Source organism: Gallus gallus, chromosome Z, assembly GCF_016699485.2.
Source record: "Gallus gallus isolate bGalGal1 chromosome Z, bGalGal1.mat.broiler.GRCg7b, whole genome shotgun sequence".
In the NCBI taxonomy this organism is placed as follows: Eukaryota; Metazoa; Chordata; class Aves; order Galliformes; family Phasianidae; genus Gallus; species Gallus gallus.
In genome coordinates, this window is record NC_052572.1 from 78,235,851 (window position 1) to 78,259,654 (window position 23,804).

The following is a 23,804-nucleotide window of genomic DNA, read 5'->3' on the forward strand; positions in this document are numbered from 1 at the left end:
TACTGAATGTCCCCTCCCTTTGGCCTCTGAGGTTCAACTAACAAGCAGTTGCCTGACGGATCAGTTTAGCTACCAGAGGGGGCCTATTGGTAATGTCCGTGTCAGAGATGCTTTTGAACTTTTTCTCTGGCTGCACGATTCCTCAGCAAGCAGTAAAGCCTGCCAGCTGAATCAAAGCCCTCCCTTCGATGCTGTCCTGGACAGCTGTGCAGCCTCTGCTCGCATGCTCTGCATCTGGGTTGACATGGCTGAGGGGAATGTAGCCAGCAAGACTCCAGGGCTGAGCTCTAGAAATGGAACCATTGTCAACCGTGTGAATCAGAGCGAGCTTCTAAGTTGTGTTTCAGCAGGAACCAGGCAGTGCCCGGAACAAGCAAGTGTTTGCAAGAGCTCAGGGCAGCTCTTCCCTCACCCTGCACCATGCACGACTCACACCGCTCCCTCTTTTCTCCCTCCAGACCAAGTCCACCCAGCAGGGTGAAGGAATCCCCAGCATGCAGTTGGTGTTCCTGTTTCAGGCCCAGAAAACCATCCTCTGTGGCCAAACGCCAACTGCAGCGCGATGCCAGGGAGCCCTCGGAAACAGAGGTGGTGGTCCTGGCAGGTAAGGGTGCACATCCAGCTGTCAAAACCCTGCTTGTCAGCGCCATCGAATTCATGCTTGGAGTCCACACAACAGAGAAAGACAAACAACAAAAGCGCAACAGGTCCTTTCGAGACAGTGCTCCTCCTGTTGCTATTGTCCTATTGGCTTTGTCCTGCTGCCACTGCATAAACAAATCTCAAGAACCACTCTCATCATTCAGCTTGTGCAAGTTTGCCACTAACTGTTTGCCTGTGTATCTACTCCTTCCTAGGTGAACCGAGCCCTCGTCCACGCAGAAGAGCCAGAGTGTATAGCGATGATTCACTGTGTGCTTATATCAATGCAGAGCTGCTAGGAAGCACGAATCGCTGCGGCTCGGATGAGAGCCTTCCATATAACATCAGTGAGGGAATGAAGGTCTTGATCCAAGTGGAAGCCCTCATCTCTCCTGGCAGTGCAGAAGACGCTGACCTGAGCCTTCCAGAAACAACAGTCACCGAGCTGGACTGTGACGGGGCACCATTGCAGTGCAGCCCAGCCCAAGCACAGCCCGAGTGCCCCGACAGCAGCAGCTCCATGCAGGAGCAGGTCAGCGTCAGCCAGGAGGAGCCGAGCCTGGTGGAGGGGGACGTAGAATCAGAGCTCCAGTCCCAGGCACCGGGCAGCAGCACGAGCTCTGAGCCCCTCTCTCCTTCACCAGAGACGATGAGTCCCATCTGTACACCGGACCTCTCACCAAAAAGCCCTCCTGGCTGTGAATGAATAAAAGCACGCTGGTGCTGGATCAACGCCTTGACTGCCTTCTGAGTCTTCATTCCCAGGGATTGGGATGGATGCAAGCAACAGCAAGGCAGCTGATGTTGCAAGGCTATGGCTGTGGGCTGTGCGTGCAGCAGAGCTGCGGGTTTGTTCCCATTTTGTCTGGCTGTGGGATGCCTGCAGCGAGAGCTGTGCTCCCGTAGTGTATGGTAGCAAAGAATCTCCAGCATCCAGGATGCTGCTCATGATCATGGCCAGCTTGCTGGCTGTGGCTTTGTGATGCTTTTGAGTGAGAGCTTTTGGATGCTCCTGGATGCCTCGGCTGGTCCCCGCCAGCTCTCTCGTCTCTCCCGCCGTGTCCATTCGTGGCTCCCAGCTACGAGCTGGCCCTGCAGAGCATCTGCAGCCCTGTCAGCATCAGCATCCAGCAGCGGCAGGAGGAGCTCCCCCTGACCAACGCCAGGCAGAACTGCTCGGTCTGCAGGTTAGCTGCAATTTACCTGTAGGTGGCTCTTGCAGAAGAAGACTCAAACAGCAGAGCGTTTTCCTCATCTGCAGCACGCAAATGCTACAAAAGCAGAAACAACCCAGGAAGCTGTGGGTTTGGGAGTCTGCATGCACATGCACTGTCTGTGTTGTTAGTACTCTGCCATCCTTTTTGTCCTTCTCCTTGCTTGTCGATATGCTGCTGAGGATTGGAAAGCTGCATGTCCCATAATTCCCCTGAACCCAACTTAGGTGACTGGTGTCCTGAACAGGTAAGGTCCATGTACATATACAAATCTTCCCCATTGCACAGCACGGCAGTGCTGCCGGACTTTGTTATGGCTCTTTAGGGCACCTTGCAGGCTGTGTGTCATTTTCATCTCACCTTTCCCTTTCTTTCCCCGAGGTTTTGCCTTGTTTTGCCCTTTTATTCCTGCTACCTTCCTCTGTGTTGCTCAGGTGTTGCCGTTCCTTTGTGAATATCAAATCCTGAAGCACTGCTGCTCCGCAAGAGAGCCGTCCTGTCAGGTTGCATTGCTTCACTTGTGAAGGCCCAGGGCCTTTTTGTGGGGCCCTCGAGCATAGAAGTGAATGGCAGCGGGAGGCCTGAGTGGCTGGGATGTAGCCTAAATTTTAATCTTGACTGCGATGGTGACCTAAAGGCCTGCAAGTGAAGAATGATCCTGGGATGGAACAAAGTATCCTGACAGTTTTGAGACAGCTTGTAGTTGTGGCTGTAGCCACAAGTGTTTTGTTTCGTAGAGGGAGCTCATGTGGGTTGTAGGTCTTGTTCTTGCGAAGACTTGTTCTGCAACAGGTGTTCCACTTGGGCTCCGTAGCACGTGCTGGCCATGCGGGTACAGCATGCAATGGAACAAACCCTGCAGGCCCTGGGGAGAGGCAAAGCAGGAGAGTGGCTGCCCCACGGTGGGGATGAAAGGCAGAGTGCCCTTTGAAGCAGGGGATGCCCTGCTGGCTCTGCCGATCGCATCCACTGCTGGCACGTTCCTTCTTCCTCCTTTCTGGCAGTTTGCTGTCGAGCAGATTGAGGTGGAAGTCAAAGACTCAAATCCAATGTTGCGAAGCCACTGCAGATGCCAAATCCCTGCACGGGAGACCTGGCCGTGTGCAGGAGTTACTGCAGGATGAGGAGCTGCTATTGGTCTTCAAGCAGGTAGGAGTTTGTTATCCACACATAATACTGTATGTATTTGTTGTTGGTGGTGTTGTTTTAAAATCAGTGCCAGTATGCAGTCTGATCCGATGTGTTTGAACAGTGTGGTGTAAGGATTGTCAGCTGAGAACAGCTGCAGAACATGGGGCTGTTGCAGGGGGAGGGCGTGGGGAAGGAAGCGGGGAAAGGAAAGGGAAAGCCTGGAAAAGGAATGGGGAAGGCACGGGGTGAAGGAAGGGGGCAAGACACGGGAATGAAGGGGAAAGGACAGAATACCTGTAGAGCAGCCTAAAAAGCAGTAACAAGCTCTGGGAGGACCGTAGAGTGCCAGATTCTGTGCTGGGTGTTTATCTGTGTGTGTACGTTGTCACTGTTTGTGCCTGGCTGCACTGCTCCAGCCCAGAGCCCGCTGCCTGCAGCTGCATCTTTGCTTCCTTCCCTCCTGCCCGGAGCCCCACGGGTGCTCCCACAACTCCCTTCCCACCCCCAAAATGCCAGAGAAGACACCTGGCAGTGGGATGGAGGAATCCCAGCAGCCCGTTTTCCTTCTGCCTGCAGCTCTCTCCTCCTCTGCCACACAGGGCTCCAGACTGTCCAATGGGAAAGACGTGGGGGAAAGGGAGTGCTGGCAGGAGCGACTGCTGCGGCTGACTGGGGAGGGTCTGCATCCCACGTGCCCTCCTGTGCTCTCTCTCCAGCTGCAGGAGGGCCAGAGAAGGGCAGATGAAAAGCTGCAGCTGAGCCTGATGGACCTGCACAGCTCTCGGGCTGTCTTCCAGAGGTAGCTGTGATTTACATTGGGTAGCTGTGAAATACATTAAAGCACGAAGAAGACAGAGGCTGAGTGAACACCAATATGGCGCTCTGCTTTCTGCCAACGTGCTTTAATTTTGTTGTCGTTAAATGTACTGGGCAGTTACATTTTGGCATGTGAATATTTCAGAACAGTGCAACAGATGCTGGCAAAAAGTAATTTTTTTATCTTTTGGTTTTTATTATTATTATTATTTTCTTTTTGTAAAGCTCTTATCCCGGCTTTCCTGAGTTTGGAGGAGTTTCCCTCTGTTTTCTTCCTCTTCATCCCCACACCCCCCCACTTCTAATTTCGTGTTCCTCCCCCGTCATCCCGACAGAGCACTGACCGCCAGCGATTGCGCCGCGGGCCGCATCGATCCCGTCCAAGGTTCTTTCCGCGGTCTCTGCCGCCACCTCGTGGCCAATGCGCGGAACTGCCGCTGTCCGCTGCTCAGTCCTGCAGGCGGCACAACGCGTGCGCGTAGGAATGCGGAAGTGGCTTCGTAACCGCTCTGTGCAGCTCATCCGCCGCTCTCTATTGTGATTAGTCCTCCAGGTCCCGGCGAGCATGCGCCCGACAACTCCAAATCGGCAACTGTTGCTCCTAAGCGCTACGCGTGCGGGCGGGCTGCCGGTTGTCGGACCGCCGGCTCAGCGATCTCCTCCTTCTAAACCAGGCTGCCCCTGATCTGTTTCCACGGCGGCACCGAACGTACGCGGCCGCCATTCCGCAGATCGGCCACGCGGGGGCGCCAGAGACCGCGGAAACGACGACTCCGAGCGGATCGACGTTGACCCGCACCGCCTCGTCCCGTGAGGCGGCCCGAACCGCCGCGGAGCGGCCGCTGCCCTCGGGGGAGCCGTGCGGGGAAGCGGGGCGGCGCTGAGCTTCGGGAGCGAGGAGGAGGAGCGGGAAGGTGAGCGACTCAGGGCAGGTGGGGCTGTCAGTCCTTTTGTCGTGGCTCTTCAGCCTGTTCAGACAAGGCAGTGGGCAGCTGAGATGTCCTGGGTGGAGATGGGAACTTGCAAGGGAGCGTGTGAGAAGGACAGGTGGGGTCAGGCATCTGCAGCTACCGAGATAGCCATCCCCATCACCTCTCAGTGCTCACGCAGCCAGAAGCAGCTGTACTGATAAGTTCAGACAAGTACCATCGTGCAGCTGAAACACAAACGTCTGCCGTTCACTTGTGTGAACCTCTGTGTATGTATACTCTTTTGTACAGACTGCTGCTGGCCTGCTTGTGTTCAAAGAATTTCCACTGAAGTGGACTAAATATTTCTGTGGAATTCTATGCTTTTTTTTTTTTTTTTTTTTTTGGCCTTGATCACCTGAAAGAAATGGATGAAATGATGCGGGGAGTTCAAGTACAATCAAATGTGAAAGACTATCGAGAGTGGGAGACCTATTTGGAAAGTAGCAAGAAGGGGAGGGAGAACACGTCTGGTAGTAATAGCTTGGTGATGTTAAGTTGGTATAAATTAAGTGGGACGCACTGATGTGTGCTGTATTCCTACCCACATCAACTTGGGTAGAATCTATGCAGTGTAACGTCGCTACACTTGCCATATTATGCTCTTTAGGAGCGTGCTGTGTAGTGGAATATGGGTAAAATGTCAGTGGCGGTACCTTCAGAACTACCACTACGTCAGTGACATTTGATGTTTTCCAAAGCATGAATCTTGTCCACACACAGTGCTTCTGTAAATGTTGGTATGGGTAAGTCTTGCAGTTCTTCTTTGCTCCAGATGCAGGTGCTGCTATTAGCAAGGATTTTGTGCTTTGTTTTAAGCGGAAGATGTTCAGGAATGTGCTAACTGTTGACTTGTCGTGGTTTTAATTGTCTGAGTGTGTTCTTTTTTAGGATGGCATCATTGCAAGATGTGCCCCGTGCCCACCAGAGGGAGTATGAGAAACACGTGGAGAACATTGACAGTTCAAAGATAACTGCCCAGGAATGAGAGAAGCCTTCAGATGCTGCTATGAATTACAAATTCTACAGGGGCATGAAAAGATACATAGAGAACTTACATAGAGAACAACTGTTTTGTTGCTGGTTGTATTTGATGGAAATGCTGTGTTTTCTTATGCTGCAGTATGTCAGTAGGGGCAGCTGGTTTTGTGTCTTGTGTGCACTGAAGCCAGCTGACGCTGATACAGATGAACAGCCCAAGCAGAAAATGCTTCTGGCTTCTACTTCTCTGTTGAACTGAAGAATCAGTAGGGGTAATTTGGGACATACATACAAGGGGACACAAATAACAGGAGACGGTAGGGAGCTGACTGTTGAAATCTAAATGCAATAATGTGTAAAGTTTGGAAGCTGGAACTTAACATGCAGGCTCAGTTTGCCTTTTCCATTGTTGGGAACAGAGTGTGGTAGGCACTGTCCGTTTCCATCCAGGACTGGGAAGCGGTGAGCTGGTATTCCATCACTTGTTACAAGGTGTAAAGCAAACGAAGGTGATGTGGAGCCTTTGTTTGGGATGCAGGCACTGTAGAACAGGAGGACAAAGAAGGATTGACTGATAACTGGCAACAGCTTGAGAAGAGTGAGCTCGGGGATGTAGCCCTTTCTGGTTCTAACTGGTGTGCAGGTGGGGTGGGTGCAAAGCATGCAGACTCTGAGTGTGTGTGCACTCTGGGAAGCACAGCTGGAAGCGTCACCAGGAAGGGGAGAGAGGAAGGGTGGATCTGGGGTCCCTCCCTGTGCTCACTCAGTGCTCACCTCCCGGTTCGGGCTGTGACCTGGCAATCCCCCTGCACGAGGGAGCAGCCACAGCCGTCCTACAGTTCACTGATAATATTGACTGTGCTTTACACTGGACACTGTGAATTTTTCATCAGGAGGTTTTATTTACTTTGGTTAGTTTCCAAATGAAGAGCAGAAGCAGAATCAGTGTTCTGCATTCACCTCTTTGTCTTGTTCCTGTCTTCTGGTAGCTGGGAATGGCAAACCAAGTAATGATGGACTGGAGAGTGATGAAAAGATGAAGCTTCTGAAAACGTGTGAGCATCAAAGATATGTGTAATTACATCTAACTGTAGTATGTGTGTATCTGCTTCCTGTTACTTACACACGGATGAAGGTAAATCCTTGCAGTTACTAAGTAAGATGATACACACACGTGCAAAAATGCCTTTCCTTTCCAAAGCTCAAGGTACATGGAAACCATCTGTTTGTTAATGGGGGGTTTTCTTCGTGCTGATTGGAATCTGAATGTTAATAGGTACTACTAATTTAACGTAAGTTGAAGTGAGGCTGTTCACGAAACTGAAAGTAGATTTTTCCCTGCTGTTGGAATAAATGATATTGTGATTATATATAGGAATACATTGTTGTGATTATTGCACAGATGACAAAAATAGGCAGGTGGTATTGTTGCTGGTGGGGTGGCAGTGGGTGCATCGGAACATCTAACCTACCCTCTGTTATCAGCGTAGGCCAGGCGCTACATTTTGAACGTCGGGGTCTGCTGCTGACCTTAAGTTACTGGGAGCTCTGAAACCTTCCTCACCGTGTTTCCTTAGGCTATTGCTCTCACCGGGTGTTCTTAGTATATCACTGAGCTTTCTTTTACGTATGTACATGGTGAATAACTCACCTGAGTTCATTACAGAATGCAGGACTTGCAGGCGGCAGCTGAGAGAGCGTTCACAAACAGCTGGTCACCACGAAGGCATGTCGAGTGATGAAGAACTGGCTCTGACAGAGGTGACTGAATTCCAGAAGAGCAAAGGTTGGTCAGGATATGAGAGCAAAATTCCTCCCGTACTGAGAAGGATTTTCAAGGGAGAGTGAAGAAATACTCCTTTTGAATGGTATATCGTTTATGTTCTACAGCATAGAATTAATGCATTTAAACAATTCTGACCAATGCCTTAGGAAGAATAGATAGGACTGTAGGCTTCTTTAGTTTAATCAGTTTTTTGTCCAAAGTTGGAATGTATTTCAAATTGAGATTTGAACTGCCTCAGTGAGCAGGTCACGAGGAGCTGGGAGAGGCACGGTGCGTATTTGCTGAATAACAGAAGAAGGATTTTCCTGTCTGAGCTTTTAAGAGGCATACAAAATATGAAATGTAATGGGTATTTAAATCTGTGCAGTTGTTCAAAACCGCAGAAGTCTTTTTGTAGTCTTCTGTATCTCTTTTTTCCTGAAAAGGGCTTTGCCAGAGTGCTGTTTTAAAACCCATTTCAGTGTAAGAGGTGTGAAAGATGAAGCACAAATGCTGTTATCATAAAGGTATTTCTTCTGTTCTGTAGGTGCATGAACTGTTCAGCTTATGACTCAATAAATTCTGTGATTGTTTCTTCTCATTCCTATTGAATATTATCCATAGATAACGTTCTAGAAGAGAGTAAGACAATCTTTGAAGATGTCCATGCAGATGTTTGTGACATCAGAAAAATCCTGTTGAAATTCCAGGAGTGGAAAGAGAAGTTTCCCGGCTCTTACTGCGATGCTTATATCGCTTTTTGCCTGCCTAAGCTTTTAAATGCATTAGTCAGAGTTCAGTTAATAAATTGGAGTCCCCTTGAGGTAGGTGCATCACCAGACTTTATTTTTGTGAAAAATGTGTGTGTGTGTTCATGTGTTCTGATATCCTCTGGGCTTCTGGGTAGGCGGTGCTCCGCTACGTTTCTGGTCTGTACTGTCTTTGCAAACTTGTCTACTCTGATGTACTCACCTTTGTTAACTGGCAAGACCTGTGGCTATTTCTGGCATCTCAAAGTATGACAGGACGGGGGCATGCTGCTTGCAGGGAAGACTTCTGTACAGGAGCTTTGCTGTGGGTTACAGAGGCATTCCAGAGCTTGAGATAAGTGTTGTTAACTAGAAGGAGGGCATCTTTTCCTCTTGTCAGGTTGCTTGCATAAGAATCACTTGCATCTTTATTAATGTGGAGCTGTTTGCTGACATTTTGACAACCCTACCCTCTGAAATCTAGCTTTACATTCAGTTTTAGCTTGCTGCTTTGGTCCATTCCGTGATTAGAATCCATGTAAAACTGTTAAATGAGAATCTTTTGGTATCATTAGATATATTTTTGCATGGAGCTTTTTCTCTCAGTCCTGACAGCTGAACAACGAATGGGAATGATCTTTCAGCAGAATTCTACAGACCTGAAAGAGATGCCCTGGTTCAGAGCTGTAGAAGGATTCAGCGATGCCAAAAAGTCGTCTGAATCAAAAAGAGATGATGATCCTGATGAAGAAGTTTTGCCTAGAGTGACTGAAAGAACTATCCTGCCAAAAATTACAGGTATATTAAGGTTGTCTTGAGGATGTTAGCTGCAGCTAGGTAATGAAACCTTAAATAAGTGGTAATGTAAAATTATGTTGATAGTAACAATTACATGTTAAGGTTACTGCAAATGAAAGGTTTGGCTTTTTGAATGTTTACTTCCTTGAAACTAGAGCAGATAGCCACTTGGATATCATGAATGAAATAATTCCTATTTTTCAGCATTTGCCAAGAATGTGTGGGATCCTTTATCGACTTCACAGACTGAGAACCTTACACAGCTTTGTGATAACGTGTTTGAAAACCAAGTCCTGTCCAGAAGGGAATGCAGCCAGGCAAAACAGGTAAAGGCTGTTGTGGTAATGGGGAAGGAAGTTCTTGATGCAGTGTATGCATTCACTGTAAATATTCACTGTAACATACACTTAGCCCAGTTCTGGTTTTATTCTTATGTAAATCTGGGAGTTTATCCAGCATAAAGTAGGTGAAACTAAGTTGATGTTTAGGCCCTTAGTATGAAAACAAATAATAACAAACGTTTATGCAGTCGCCACACTTGACTTCAGGAAGAAGCTTTAGATAAGGTTCTGTTTGTATAGTAGCTGTGGTGCTTTGTTGTGGTTTTTTTGATAGAACTTCATAGCTGGTAAATACATTAATCTCATTATCCAAGAGGATTTTATCAAAAAAAGAAAAAGAAGGATGGTTAAAGCTGAGACTTGCTCACAGGTCTTTAATGCAGTTGTGATCTTAGTGTCTATTATATACAGTGGCACCTGCATTCAGCTGAATTAGCATTTTGCTTTTCCACATGAACAAAATAACTGCCTAAAATTGTTGTAAGTGGAAGGTGAGATCCTTTTCTTGTGGTGATTGTGTTAATATTTTTCCTTTTTTCTTTTTTTGGCAGGATTTGATTAACACAGTTGTCCTGAGGATGAAGCAGTCTGTAGAGGAGGATGTCTTTATCCCCCTGTATCCGAAAAGGTAAGCTGTCCCTGGGAATTTATTTTTTTACTTTTTAAAATTTTTATTTTTAGTCATAGAATCATAGAACTGCTCAGGCTGGGAAAGACCTTAAAGACCACCAAGTCTACCTGCAACCTAACCTCTTTTTTTAGCCTTTCTTCTATTTTTCTGTACCTTTTCCCCAGAAGCGTGGGTGAAACATATTGTAGACATCCATGAGCAAACGGAACAAATGTGCCTTCTACTGTTTCTCTGTAGGAATAGTTACCAAACATTGATGTTTATGAACTCTTTCTGACAAGAGTAACTACGCAGTCAACTTAGTGCTTTTTTGCTCCTGTAACTAAGAGCTTTCATAAATGGAAAGTTCTTAGTTTATGAGGCACAGCCCAGAGTCTGGTTTTGTGATCTTAACTTGGAGTATCTGAGGGCTTGTGTTATTTGTGGTGGTCTGCTCCCCCTTCTACTCCTGACTCTTCCTTTCTTTCCTGAAGTAGTTGATATTGCTGATGCTTATTGCTGGACACTCTTAGAGAGGGGATAACTGGAAAGAGTCTGGTAGGTGTGGGGTTAAAACACAGCTGGGAGAAGAGTGTTGCTAAGCCTGATGCAGCATGTTTGTCTGGTTACAAGCAGTGCTGTTTTGCTGAGAATCCATTAAACACATACTCGAGTGTTTCCAACTGCTAATTCCATTGGTTATTGCAAGGAGTTTCAGTTAACAGCTGTTTCCTCATATGAAAGAACTCCATAATTGTAATTCATCAGTGTTTAAGAGATGAATTGTCTGTTTGTCTTACTTTCAGGTCAAACAAAATCCTTATTTCCTCTTCCTCTTTTTCTGACCAGCACTGTGGAAGACAAATCATCGCCATGTTCAAAATTCCAAGGCAGACGGTTTTGGTCAGCTGTTGAGGTAAAGAAAAAACACCGATCTTGTCTGTGAAAATCATTTTAGTTAAAAGCAGACTGTCGTCTTTGAGGAAATGTATCCTCAGTCGAATCTGATTCCTGAGAGCTTAATGCATTTTAATAGGAAGGTTAGCTGTTTTCGTCAGTGAGCTATTTATGCTCACCCACCTCTGATACGTAGTCAAGAGACTTTAATTTCATCATCTGTTCCTGCTAACCTTCCATGAGATCAGTCATTGGCACTCTGTGGATAGGTCTGTTTCCTCAGTATGTGCATACAGTGCCCATGTTGCTCTTGTAGAATAGAATCCCTGCATGTGCGTATAAGCATATTAGTATAGCTTTATTCAGTCTACAGTGCTGAGTTATGTCTGATTAAGTGCTGAATATCTGAATGCCTGTGATTCAATTCCCTCTTAGATCCGTTTCCTCTATGAGTGTGTTTGGGTTCGTACTAAAGATGAGGTTTAGATGCAGGAAAACACATTAACATCCCAGTTCCCCTGCTGTGTGTGCTAACAAGGCCATGGTGATAGTCCTGCATAGGCTTCCTGCTGCCATGTTGCACATTCCTGTAGAGAAATCAGGGAATTTGGGAATGTTGAGGACTTGCCATATTCACTCCTGGGGCAAGCTGTTGTGTAAGGGTTTGTCATGGACAGATGCAGAGAAGACAAGAAGGAGCTTAGTACTGATACCTGGCAGACACCAAACAGACATAAGATTCTGGTATCACCTTCTGAGATTGTGTATTGCCTGACTTAAATGTCCTGTCAAATACATGCAAGTTTCTAAAAGCGAGACCAGTGGTCTTTCACTGCAGATTGAAGTTTTCTCCTTTCAGTTTGTTTTCCATCCTCACTGTCAGGGTTCTCTTTAGAAGTGGTGATGTGCAGAACAGTTGAAAATGTGTTTGTGTTGGGTATCTTCTGACAGTTTGCCACTCTTTTTTCTGGAGTGAAGTCATGAATTCGTTTACCCCAGAGTAAGTAGTACTGCGGGTCATGCATTAAACTCTTTGGATCTGTTCAGCAGCTTATTAGTGTGACTTATCTGTGTCTGAGACTGCCGTTGTGCAGCCCCTATTGGTGCTGTCTTTCAAAGCAGGTGATCATCTGCAGGCTGCCTATCGGGAATGTCCTCTAAACCATGCCCAGAAATTGTATGGGAGAGTACTCGCAAAGGGCTGGGCGAGAAGAGGACAGGAACTATTTTAATGAAGAAGTACAGTTGATGAGGTTTTGATGTTTGTGCCATCCTACAGTCTAACTTTCCTAGCAGCTCACGGAGTCAAAAGGAAGTGTCCTGCCAAACACTCCAGAGAAGTATGCAGTAGTCGTGGGCTTTGCGACTGCCTTCTGACTGGTGACTGCTAAGATCACGTACTGTGTCTGTGTGGGTGAACTACCTTGAGGTTAACAGTTACCTTGACATTAACCATTCTGCGTTGAGGGGGAGACCAGCGATGTTCTTACGCTGGGCTTAAGTCTTTTTAAATAGTCATTTCTACAGTGATAACAGGTAACTGAAGACAACTCTTGCTAACGAATAATACTGAGGTCAAGTACAAAAGAATCTTTTTGCTGCTATGGACCAAGGCCATCAACCTTACCTGTGTTATGAGGCTGGTGGCGTTTAATCTTATGTAGCGTATGTTAGCAAATTGTTAACCAATTGGAAGGGTAACATGCTCTTTCTTTCCTTGGGAGGTGATGTGTGTATGTATGAGGGTACAGCTCATAGGCACATGTAAAATTAATCTACTTCAAAATATTATTTATGATCCGTAGTTTTTTAGTGACTAATTGTTAGTAAGCTTGGAGAGAATAAATCCTGTTTTTTGAGTACTGAGATTGGATGGACATGGTATCTTTTAAGTTTAAAAAGGAGGTTCTAACGCACCCTCAGCCATCAGATATGCATGTTCTGTTTCTCCATTACTGCAGCTGCTCTCCAAGGTTCTCCTTTGGGATGGGACTGTACAGGAAGACACAGTCCGTGGTGTGGGACTGAGCAAGCTGCTGAATCGTTACCTTCTTCTGAACCTCTTCAACACACCACCAGGGCCAGAAAACATAGAGAAGTGTAAAGAGGTGAAAGGTCTTATTTCCATGGGGACAGATGTAGTCTGAAGTGTAATTATTTAACATTTGAAGTTGTTTTTTTGTTTGTTTCTTTGTTTTTTAATGACCTTGGTGTATAAAAGAATTTCAAAGCAAGCATTGGTTCCTAGGCTTTAGGAATAACTGCTTAAAATGATGGTTTTGTTTTTTGAAGAGTAAACACTGCCAATAATAACTGAACTAGCCAAAAGGAGAAGTCTGCCAGAAGTGGTGTGACTTAGTGTTATTGAAAGCCTTTTTTTTTTCTTTCTATTTTTTCTTTCAAAATACTCTCTGGGTGAACAGGTGGTTGCATGCTTCCCAGAAAGATGGTTCCAAAATCTTGGAAGTGGGTCAACTCTCCCCGAGTCAGTGAACTTCTGCCAGCATTTGGTTCAGTGAGCATGTATGCTTCACAGGAATAACCACAGGTAACAAACAACATGTTCTTTGGGGTGCAGCACTTACTCATATTCTTTATGTTCATATTTCTTTTAGGGACGTGGTTCAAGTGGGCATGGTGGTGATGGGTTGACATTTGGACTAGATGATCTTTGTGGTTTTTTCCAACCTTAATGATTCTATGATTCTTAAATTCCTCAAGCCTCATGCATTTAACACTTTCAGTGATGTACTTCCAACATCTACGTACAACTAAAGATGCAATCCATAATGTAAAATGGATCGCTTTTGCAGTACTAGTTCAGGCTAGTTTGAGGCTCTAGATGTTGGGTGCAGTTAATGGTCAGTGTAGCTCAAGGCACGTTTTAGCTTTATTGATTTTGAAGTCAGGTGTGAATGTGTTGCTATGTCAACTTGTTTTTGTAATAGTGATGAAACTGAAGAAGTTGTTCTCCTGTTGGTGAAAGTCAAGGCTCTGCATATTGCTGAAGAGCTCGCTGAAGAGTGCAAACGGGAACATCTTAAATCTGTGATCAGGAAATAAGGATTTCTTTGAAGCAGCAGTTCTTTTACTGAAACAAGCCTGATGCTCACTCTAAAAAAGTGGTAACGTTTAATGAGTGGACTGCCTGCAGTTGTTTTACTGTGAAGTATTTTGGTTTTTTTCCAACTGTCTTCTGATGCCATCTACTCCTAGATAGAATCACAATGGTCAGTGTGAAGTGCGGGTGTTCTGAAATATATGACGAAGCCTCACTGCTTTGTTCTTTTGGGAAGGATGACTGCAGTAAGTGCCTGTAACGTTACCACTGCTGGTGAGCAGACAACTTCACAAGCTGTTTTCAGTACCACACCAAATCACTCTGACCCCGGAGTCACTGAACTCTAACTTATTGTCCACTTCATGAGATAACTCTACCAAACTCACAGTGAGTTCTTCTTAGCTTTTTGATCCCGACACAGAAGCAGGAATTCTGTGTGCAGTGAGAAGTTTGATCTATGAACATCTACTGATAGAAGATCAATTACCTTCTAGAAATTGGCTCTCTAAGGACATTTCACTTCTGCTTCCCTCTAAGACCCATTAAACCTCATCTCATTGTACCCATGTTAGATTTCTAATGTTGTGTAACTTCGTATATGTGCAGTAAATATTACTGCTGCAGAATAAAAAGGATGTTTTACTGTAGAAACAGCAGTGCGTCACAAATTCTGCTAAGTTTGCTATTGCCTGCTTCTCTAAAATGTTATGTATGGGTCTTCCATTTAACTCATGGGGCCTTCTATTCCCTATGGTTTTTCTGTTGTTTTTTATTACAGAATATGTATTTTTGTAAACTATTTTAATTGTAAATAGCATTCATCAGTGTTATAGACAACAATGACTTTTAAAATAAAAGCAAAACCATTATTTTGAAAAGTAAAGACGTTTTTGTGTTAATGAGACTTTTAACGCTTTCAAGTCTTGAACACAACAGGAATGTTATGTGAAGTATGGAAAAAAACTGTGGCACTGCTGGCGCTTCATTATCTGCAGGATTTAGGAGTTCTGTTGTAAGTAATTGTGCACTTCTACTTTCCTGAGTGCAAAGAAAATACAACTGATGGGTAATCAGCTGAAGCATGTGATCTCCGTGCTTGCTTTTGTCTCCTCTGCTTCCTTATTCATGTGGAAAGTTGCTCCCAAAGAAATTAGTCTTGTGCTGCTATGAAATTGGAATAGGTTCTATCACGCTTTACCTCTGTAGAGGCTTCTTCCAGTGGCTGCAGACGTCACTTGTCATGACTGGTAAGCAGGGGAAGGCAATTTTTACTGGAGCTCAGAAGCCCCATCCCAGTTGAGTATCTTTGAGAACCTACCGTGCCACTTTGTGGTGAACCTTGCACCCATTCACACAATCTGACTGGAGTAACAGCTAATATGGCTTCATTCTTGCAAGCTGGTTTCAAGACATTGGTATTACTGCTTTGTTGTCAGGTTACTATTGGTGCTTTATCAGATGTCATTTCAAAAGTGCCTTTACAGGACAGCTAAGCAGCACTTACACTCAGATTGTCCAGCTGGGCTTCTGTACATCTGCTTCCCTGCCATAGCCCCCTTCTGAACCTACTGAGTGAAGCATTTTCACAATTGGCCCCTGTCTATTTGGCAAAGGCAGAAGAAACAGTTATTTGGAAGTGACAACACAATAACTGCAAACCCCTTCTATTAGCTGTGATTTAGAAGGGAAGGCAGAAGCAGGGCTGAACACACTGTAACACTGGTCAGAAAAGAGAATGTTTGCTTTCAGGAATGGGCAGTTCAACATTCAGACAAGGACTGCTGAAATTTCACTGTCTTTTATTTGCATACCAAACTTGAAAACTGACAGTTCTTACACTGAACTCAAAGCTGTTACTTGGTTCAGCTCTTCACTCGCTTCCCTCCGTATTTATTCCTCTATTTTGAAGTATCGTATTCTCGCAGCATATCGAATTCCAGCCAGGGCTGCTTCCACTTCTGTGCTTACTTCATTTTTTTCTCGGGTAGCTCAAATTTTATTCCTTTTATGTTGTATTTCGGCCTCTCCCACCGTTTTGACCATAGGTGAGGTTTCATTCTGACCTGCAGCTAGAGGGAAAGATTTTTTTAAAAAGAAAAAAGGTATTAAAAGGTCAGAAGGTCAGAATTCTGACTGTGAAGCAAAGCAGTGAGACAAGTGCTGCTTTAAGAGTAGAAAGCAGCCCGATCTGTCAGCAAACTAAGGGACTGCTGGACACCAGTGGGAGAAAAGGGATTTTGGGGGCTGTGTGGCTGTTACTTTTGTTCATATACCTAAATACCACTGATTTATTACACCGTCCTTAAGTTGATATGCTGTTAACTCTCTTCTACACTTCTAACTCTGTTACTTACTCAGGAAAGAAGAATAGGACAGCAGCCGTTCCTCCTTTTCCCTGTAAGCTAAGTTGGATAGCATTCTTTTACCAGTCTGCCAGACCTTCTGAGATGCACATCTTGCTAACTGCTCCTTCCACCCCCCACATCAGTAGCATTAAGTTTCCATAGCGCTGGCTGTTCTGTCTGCACAGTGTAATACAGAGGCATCTGCAGGCTGTTACTCCTTGCACGTCTCCTAAGTTACCTACTGAGGAAGGCAGGTACTTTGGTTATGAATGTTCTTTCACTACAGCAGTAGCATTAAGGTACCAGATTTTACATGCTTGTATCACCTTGATAACTACCACAACCAAAAGCTGTTTAACAGCCTTCCAGGCCATTGTAGAATGGCCACTTGGAAGAGACTCACAAGGATCATAGGAGTTCAACCCCTGCCTCCACATAAAACCAGCCACACTATGTCTGAGAGTGGTGTCCAAAGGCTCCTTGAACTCTGGCATGTTTGGGCCTGGGCAACCTGTTTCGTGCACGGTCAACCTCTGGGGCAGAAGCTTTTCCACCCTGACCCTTCCCTGATGCAGTCCTCCATCTGGCTCTGAAATGGAGCCCTGCAGAAACCCCAGGTGACTGCTCACCATCCTGATATAATCCCTGTATCAGTCAGAAAGTTAACTAAATTATCACCTACGTTCCCACTAAAAAATTAAACTCCTGCCTTGTTTACAGGAATTTCTTCATGGTCTAAATGAGACACAGATGAAAAAAACACTTTTTTCATCACTTGGTAGTAAGAGATAATAATTTTTTTCCTACTGTTTTTTACAAACAGCTGAAGAGAGCCTACAGGAGACACCACATTCAAGTGGTTATCTTGTGTTGGCAAAGCTTAAGGGGACTCTTAAAACTCTTTTCTGCTCCGATGAATTATACTGTGCCATAGAAATCTCCTTATGCTCTGGAGTTCAACAGTCTGGCAGCTAAGTTGAAGGCACGCTTCCTGACACAGTACTGGCCAGAGGGCCACTACCAACAGATTATTTGCACGGGGTCACTGTGTTTCAGACAGCATGGAGACTTGGCCTCAGAGCCAGGGAATGGCTTGAACACCTCCAGGGACAACAATTCCACCACCTGCCTGGGCATTGTGAGAGGACATTTTTCCTAGTATCCAACCTGAACCTCCCCTGGCACAACTGAAGGCCATCACCTCTTGTCCTGCTGCTGCTCCTTGGGAGGAGAAGCCGACTCCCACCCAGACACAACCTCCTTTCAGGTAGTGGTGCAGAGAAATGAGGTTTCCTTTGAATCTCCTCCAGACTGAACACTCCCTGCTCCTTCAGACACTCCCATAATATTGTGCCCTAGATCCTTCACCACTCTGTAGCCCTTCTCTGTACGCGATCCAGAGCCCCAGTGCCTTTCTTGTAGTGAGGGGCCCAAAACTGAGCACAGTACTGGACGTGCAGTTCCACCAGTGCTGAGAACAGCCGGCAGATCGCTTCACCAGTCCTTCTGACTGCACTATTTCTGACACAGGCCAGGATGCTGCTGGCATTCTTGGCCACCTGGGCACACTGCTGGGTACGTGCAGCCAACTGTTGACCAATACCCCCAGTGTGCAACGTATCACATCGTCACTCTCCTCTCAGAGGCAGCACCGCCACTGTAAACACTGTGCCACTTAAAGCAGTGCAGGTGGGTTTTGGAGACATGAAAAATGCTTAGCACAAGAGGAATTCCATTTCACAAACAGAAATACGTGCACTCAGCTCCCAGCTGACCTCGAGATGTGAGGCAAAGGCAGAGGCAGGGCCCGTGTCTCTGTCACCTTCCGACACGCACTTTTCGAGTACCAATGCCTCAGAGCCCTGAGGAATCTGAGGGCGGCCCCCACCGCGGCCTACCCCTGCTACCTCCTCTCCTCTCTCTGCTTCTGCTTGTCAATAATGACGGGCTTCGAGGGAGGCTGGAATTTTGTGGGCTCTCCATCGCCGTTCATTCGACACATCGAGGAAGAAAACCACCCGGTGAAGATAAAAGCTCAGAAAAACACCGTTCTCAAAAGGCACCGTTCCCCACAGCCTCGCAGCTCAAACCCCCCGCAGGCGGCTGCCATAGTGACTACGAGTACTTCCGGTCCGCCGGCGCCAGAGCGCAGGGTGGCTACGGCAAGCTCGGAGGGCCAAAACTGCCCTCAGCGCGAAGCGGAGCTGTGTGTCGCTCTACTCCTAACCCCTTCTGAGCTCTGTTCATTATCTGATGGGTGTATTTGAAGTGGAGGGTATTTGACGCTGCTTAGAGAAACGAGGGGCCTGTGCAAAAAAGGAGCGTGCTGCATTTTGTGGTGCAAGATGTTCTGGGAACTGCTGCTAACAATGCCCAGCAGGCTTCCTTTTTGCTGGGGAGAGGTTTGCACAAGGACTTCTTATATGAAAAGGTTTCATCATCGATTTCCTTTCCATTGACCTTCCGTCATACTGCTTGAGAAATTGCTATTTCTTGCTGTAGAGAATGCACATGCACCCTGCACTTGTATCTGCACAAAGAATCTTCTAAACATCACTGTCCGTGTTTCTTTTTGGCACTGGGATGGAGCTGTGTGGAACACAGACTTGGATGAATCTTCAGTCGGGTGCAGGGACGCGTAATGCTCATCTCAGATGTCACGCTGACAGCAGCAGTAGAGATGCAAATGTCATAGGGCTGCATGCTTTTTTTTTTTCCTTTTGTTTCAGTCCTAACCATGGAAGCATAGAAGCGTTACCCAGACAGAGTGAGCATTTGTCACCTGGGCTTTCTACAGATGACATAGGCAGTGGAAGTCAGCATCGCAAGCATCCGTGAGAGCCCTGCAAAAGAATGGTGAGAGTTACCCTGGCGGCCTCCTTTGGAAATCTCAGGTCTCTGTAAGCTCTCAAGCTGTGTCGTAAGTCCTCCCGTGGTGCTGACTCAGCTCTCCCTGTCTTTGGTGTAGGAGAGCTGGTCTTGAACTCCTTCCTGTTTCCTGCCTATCATCTGCTCCCTGCTTTGCCCATGGCCCAAGGAGCCTTTTATTCCTCGCCCCCAGATTTGCACGTGTGGATGAGAGCATCTGCTTATGTACGTTTCTTTTCCAGCTGTGGTGTCAGGCTGAGCGACAGCTCCCAGCCAAGCTTGTGGTTAGCGAGACACGGAGTAGCTGGAGATGGAGTTCTCTGTGTCACTAAAGCATGAGCTTGATGGCTGCCGTGAGCCAAAGCAAGAGAGTTTGTGTGTTTGATTTCTGTGTTGGGCTGAGCGGGTAGAGCAGGGCAAGGGGGCTGATTTGGACGTGCTGCTTTCCCAATACAGTGCTGTTTGTGTGGCAGTGCTTCTGGCGTTGCAAATTGTGTCAGATGTCAATGCATTCCTTGGAATCTGTTGAGTTGACTTGTGCAGGAGCTCATTCTGGAACTGAACCCTTCCTGGCCGCTTCTGTGCATAGCCATGGCCTTTGCTTCTTTCTTGCCTTTTTTTCTTTGTTGCGTTTGGCACTGTGCAAGCCGTGAATTGCCAGGGAAAAGCTGGAAGTGCTCTGGAGTTGTGGGGGACAAAGTGCCAAGAAGCAGCGTGCAGCTTCAAAGCCCCAAAGTTTGGAGATATGAGAGAGGCGCTGCCTGGTGCAGGACATGATGCGCTCTGCAAGGCGCTTTCCATGAAGACCTCAGATCTGCGCTCAAACTGCATCCAAGGAATGGATGTTTCACGCTGTCTTGTGAAGCTCAGGCACTGGGGGCAGCTTCCCCCCAAAGAAAAGGAGGAGGAAATGAGGTCGTCATGGAAGCCTAAAGGCAAAAATGCACTCGGGAAAGAAACTGGTGAAACAGTCTAGTAGTAGTACTATGTATTTCTCTTCCTTTATTTCCATCCAGGTGCAAGAGATGGCTGCTCTAAGCCGCCCTTGGATGCCGAGAAGGACCCTAGTGTGGATTTGCCATAGGCCCAGCAAGAGGCTCAACAGCACCAAGCGCTGTGTCCTGCACTTTGGTCCCGACAACCCCATGCCAGCTTCTCCAGGATTTGGCTGAAATAGAATTCCAACCACGCACTGATTTCTCGAACGCTGGGGTGCCCTGTTGGAATCCTGTGGTCTTGTGACGTGGTCTTGCCTCCCCACCTTGTCCGTCCATGGTGGAGCAGCCGGGTGGCCCTTAGTGATGTCATAAGCGGCTAGAATGAGGGGAGGAGCAGCGCGTGCTGCGTCCCTTCATTGGAGCGCTTGAGCTCGGCGTGAGTACGTGGCTTGTTGCACTTGTGCATCTACAGAGTTTGTTTGTCTTCATCCCGTCTTGTGCAGCGCCTTGTAGGTAAGCTGAGACGGTGTGGGATAGACGGGTGGGCAGCGAGGGCTTGAGAAGTGCTGGCTGGCAGAGCTCCTAGGATCATATTGCTTAGGCTGGACTGTCATACGCCATTTTCCGCCAGGCCATCACTTCCAAAGCCATCCATCAAGATGGCATTTGTCCCACGGTTCTTCCCTGGTTCTTTCCTTTGCTCAATTGTGCAAGCTCACTGACCTGCTCTTTCTCCCTCCCCTCCCCACCCTCCGCCTGCTCCCTTGGTGCAGCTTTTGCTCGTGGAAGATCAGAGCAAAGTGACAAGGAACGGCTGCGGGTTCGAGGATCTTCTTCTACCTTGTTCTGATCTCTTGCCAGGTACGTGCCATGTTTTGTATTGCCACATGGTTCAGCAGCCCGTGTTTAGTCACACCGTGTGTAGTAACACAGCCTTGTCCAGCTGAAATGCAGCTCTGGTCACGTGTGGGATTTTTCCACTTCCTCTCCAGCTCAACCCTCAGGAGGATGCTGCCTGTAGTGCTGGGAGCAGCTAGTGTGAAGGAAAGCAATCCCTTAGGCAAAGAGCCCTAGTCCCACTCTGTGCAGAGCTGCAGAACATGAGCCAGGGGCACAAGCGTGCATGCTTTGGCTGTGTGAGTGTGCCCGACAGCTGTAGGGAGCACAGCAGAGATGCATGCAGCGAAATGCGTGGGCAAGGCTGCGGCCGGCGCTGGTGGTGAGGCTGCTGCTGGGAGCCGGGGGCTGGGGAGCAGCTCCAGCCCCAGCAGTGACACCTCTCCCTGGCCTGCTACTGTGCTCTCAGCGTGCTGCGGGCAAATGCATCTGCTGCTTTGTGCCAGAGTCCCCATCTGCTAGCAGAGGGACAGCGACTTGGTCCAATGCTGCGTATTCAAACGGCTGTCCCGTTTGAATAGACTGCACAGAGTGGTTGTATCTAGAACACCTGCCTCCGCCAGTGGGCAACTGAGATTAGATCTGAAGAAGACTCTCAATCCAGTGCTGTGTGAACACAGGAAATGTGATTCTTTTCTGTTGCAGCTTGTCGCGCCTGCTGTGATGGGCATCGCGAGCAGCGAGATCAGCCGTGGGCCTGACCGGGCGTTGACGGAGGTACAGTGTGAAGCTCTGCTTGGCCTCTGTTCCCTGACTTGAGCCAGCAGAATGAGCCACAGTTGTGCTCTCCTGCTTTTCAAGAGAGAGAGCATCCTTCCGGCTCTCTCGGTGTCACTGAAGAGCTGCCTTAAAAGCTTCATTTCCTTGCTAGTGGCATCAAGATGGCACCCTGAAATCCTCCTTGTTTGTCCTCAGCTCCTCACCATGGCCTGTGCTCTCTGTTTCAGCCTGAGAACCAGGGGAAGCCCTTGCTGGTCCAGGAGGAGCCATCTCTTAATATTCCGGCTATTGCTGCTGGCCATGTTATTAAGAGCTACGTTGCCCAGGCAGCGGATGAGCTCTCCTTGGAGGTAAGCAGAAAAAGAAGGCATTCCTTGTTGTCACGGACAGAAGAGTATAACGTGTGAATGCATCAGGAATATTCTCAGACACCTTCAGAATGCCTTGTGAGGCGAAGCCCAGAAGATGCAGGTCCAGATAGGACTTGCACTGGGTTGGATGCAGGGAGGAGTTCAGCCATGTCTAAAAGATGGTTTCATATGGCATGCTTGCACTGTATTTTGTCTGGTGCATAAGGCAGTGGCTCTTGTACCTCCAAGTCCAGCTTTCTGACGGGAAATGCCTGAAGAGCTGCCCCGGTGCAATTGCTCTCAAGCTGTGCGCTCTTTGGCAGTGCAGAAGAAGGGTGCCATCTCAGCTGTGCTTTCCTCCCAGCTGTGCTGAAGCTGGGATTGATGTTGCAATCTCTTGCAGGTGGGAGACCTGGTGTGCGTTCTTGATATGCCAGCAAAGGAGCAGAGCCCCTGGTGGAGAGGCAAGCATGGCTTTCAGGTAGGCACGAACTTCAGACTCCTGGGCGCAATTGCAGTCAAGTCAGGAACGTCAGCTTTGAGCTGCTCGGCCTCCACAGGGTGGCTTCTGGACGTCAACAGCTTCCCTGTGTCGCTGTCAGAGGACTTTCCCTTTGGCTCTGGGCTTGGGTGGGAAACTGTCTCCTCATGTGACTTAGAAGCAAGAGCCTCTCGTGCTCCATACGCAGTCAGGAGTTGAGCATCTCTGTCCTTTGTACAAGCACGGAGAACAGCCATCTTATGCTCCGTCAGTTGCTTTTGTAGGTCTTCTGGCTGCAAATGTTGAATGAGGGTTACTTTTCTGCAGGCCATTCTTTCTTGGTTGAACAGTTGAGGCCTGAGAAATGCTGCATTCAGTATTCCATCTCTCTTCTTGATCTTGTTCCAGGTTGGATTTTTCCCTGGTGAGTGCGTGGAGCTCATCAACGGAAAAATTCCTGAGGCCCTCATCAATTCAGCGCCAAAGCCAGGTACGGATGTTACATGTGATGGCGCGGGGAAATCAAATGGAGTCTTTTTCTGGGTGTGTTCTGTGTTGAATACCTCCTTTATCCATCCCACGTTCTCCTCTGTGTTGATGATCCTTCCTGCATCCCACAGGGCGTAGGGCTGCTGTTTTGTAGGCAGTGAGAATGAGGGCTTGGGCAAACGATAGGATCCTTGTAGAATGGCTTGGGATGGAAGGGACCTCAAGGATCATCAAGCTCCAACCCCCGTGCCTCAAGCAGGGCTGCCAACCTCCACTTCGAATGCCAGACTAGACCAGGCTGCCCAGGGCCCCATCCAACCTGGCCTTGGACTCCTCCAGGGACGGGGAAAATCTGTTGTTGTAGGTACTTGTTGGCAATGTTCTTCCCGCTTTTACGTGCTCTGTCGAATGTGTGATGCTCGGCCTGGTCCCACTGAGCCCAACCTGAAATGAACTGGTTTCTTCCTTTTGTTGTGCAGTGCCAAAGAAGCGTGGCAAGCTCCTCAGCTTCCTTCGTTCCTTCGTGAAGGCCCGCCCAGAGGAACCGAAGCAGCGGGAGATGGAGCTGGAGAAGGAGAAGGGAGGGGTGTTTGGCTGTGACCTGGGAGAGCATCTTCTCCACTCTGGCCGTGATGGTAAGGAACAGCCCATTCCTGAGAGCTTCCTCTCTCTGTTGGGCATGTAAAGATGAAAGAAAGGGAGATCATGTCTAGCAAGGGGCAGGTTGATAGCGGTGGAGAAGC

At 47.5% G+C, this 23,804-nt stretch overlaps 1 protein-coding gene and 1 long non-coding RNA gene across 2 annotated transcripts in view; both read left to right on the top strand.

The window, feature by feature from the left end:
* Positions 1-7,122, top strand: part of LOC112530706 — a 28,662-nt gene extending 21,540 nt beyond the window's left edge. The window contains exon 3 of the long non-coding RNA XR_005842900.1: positions 6,742-7,122. This is a non-coding gene — a long non-coding RNA (uncharacterized LOC112530706). The remainder of the gene's footprint in view (positions 1-6,741) is intronic.
* A 358-nt stretch (positions 7,123-7,480) lies between these two features.
* On the top strand, positions 7,481-13,392 carry LOC112530730 (intron Large complex component GCFC2-like; the record flags this gene model as incomplete). Its single annotated transcript, XM_040656104.1, has 8 exons — positions 7,481-7,538; positions 8,142-8,341; positions 8,911-9,064; positions 9,269-9,390; positions 9,957-10,033; positions 10,865-10,931; positions 12,874-13,020; positions 13,336-13,392. Coding segments are annotated over 8 exons (882 nt in total), but the record flags the coding sequence as incomplete, so codon positions are not given.
* Between the last annotated feature and the right edge of the window lie 10,412 nt (positions 13,393-23,804).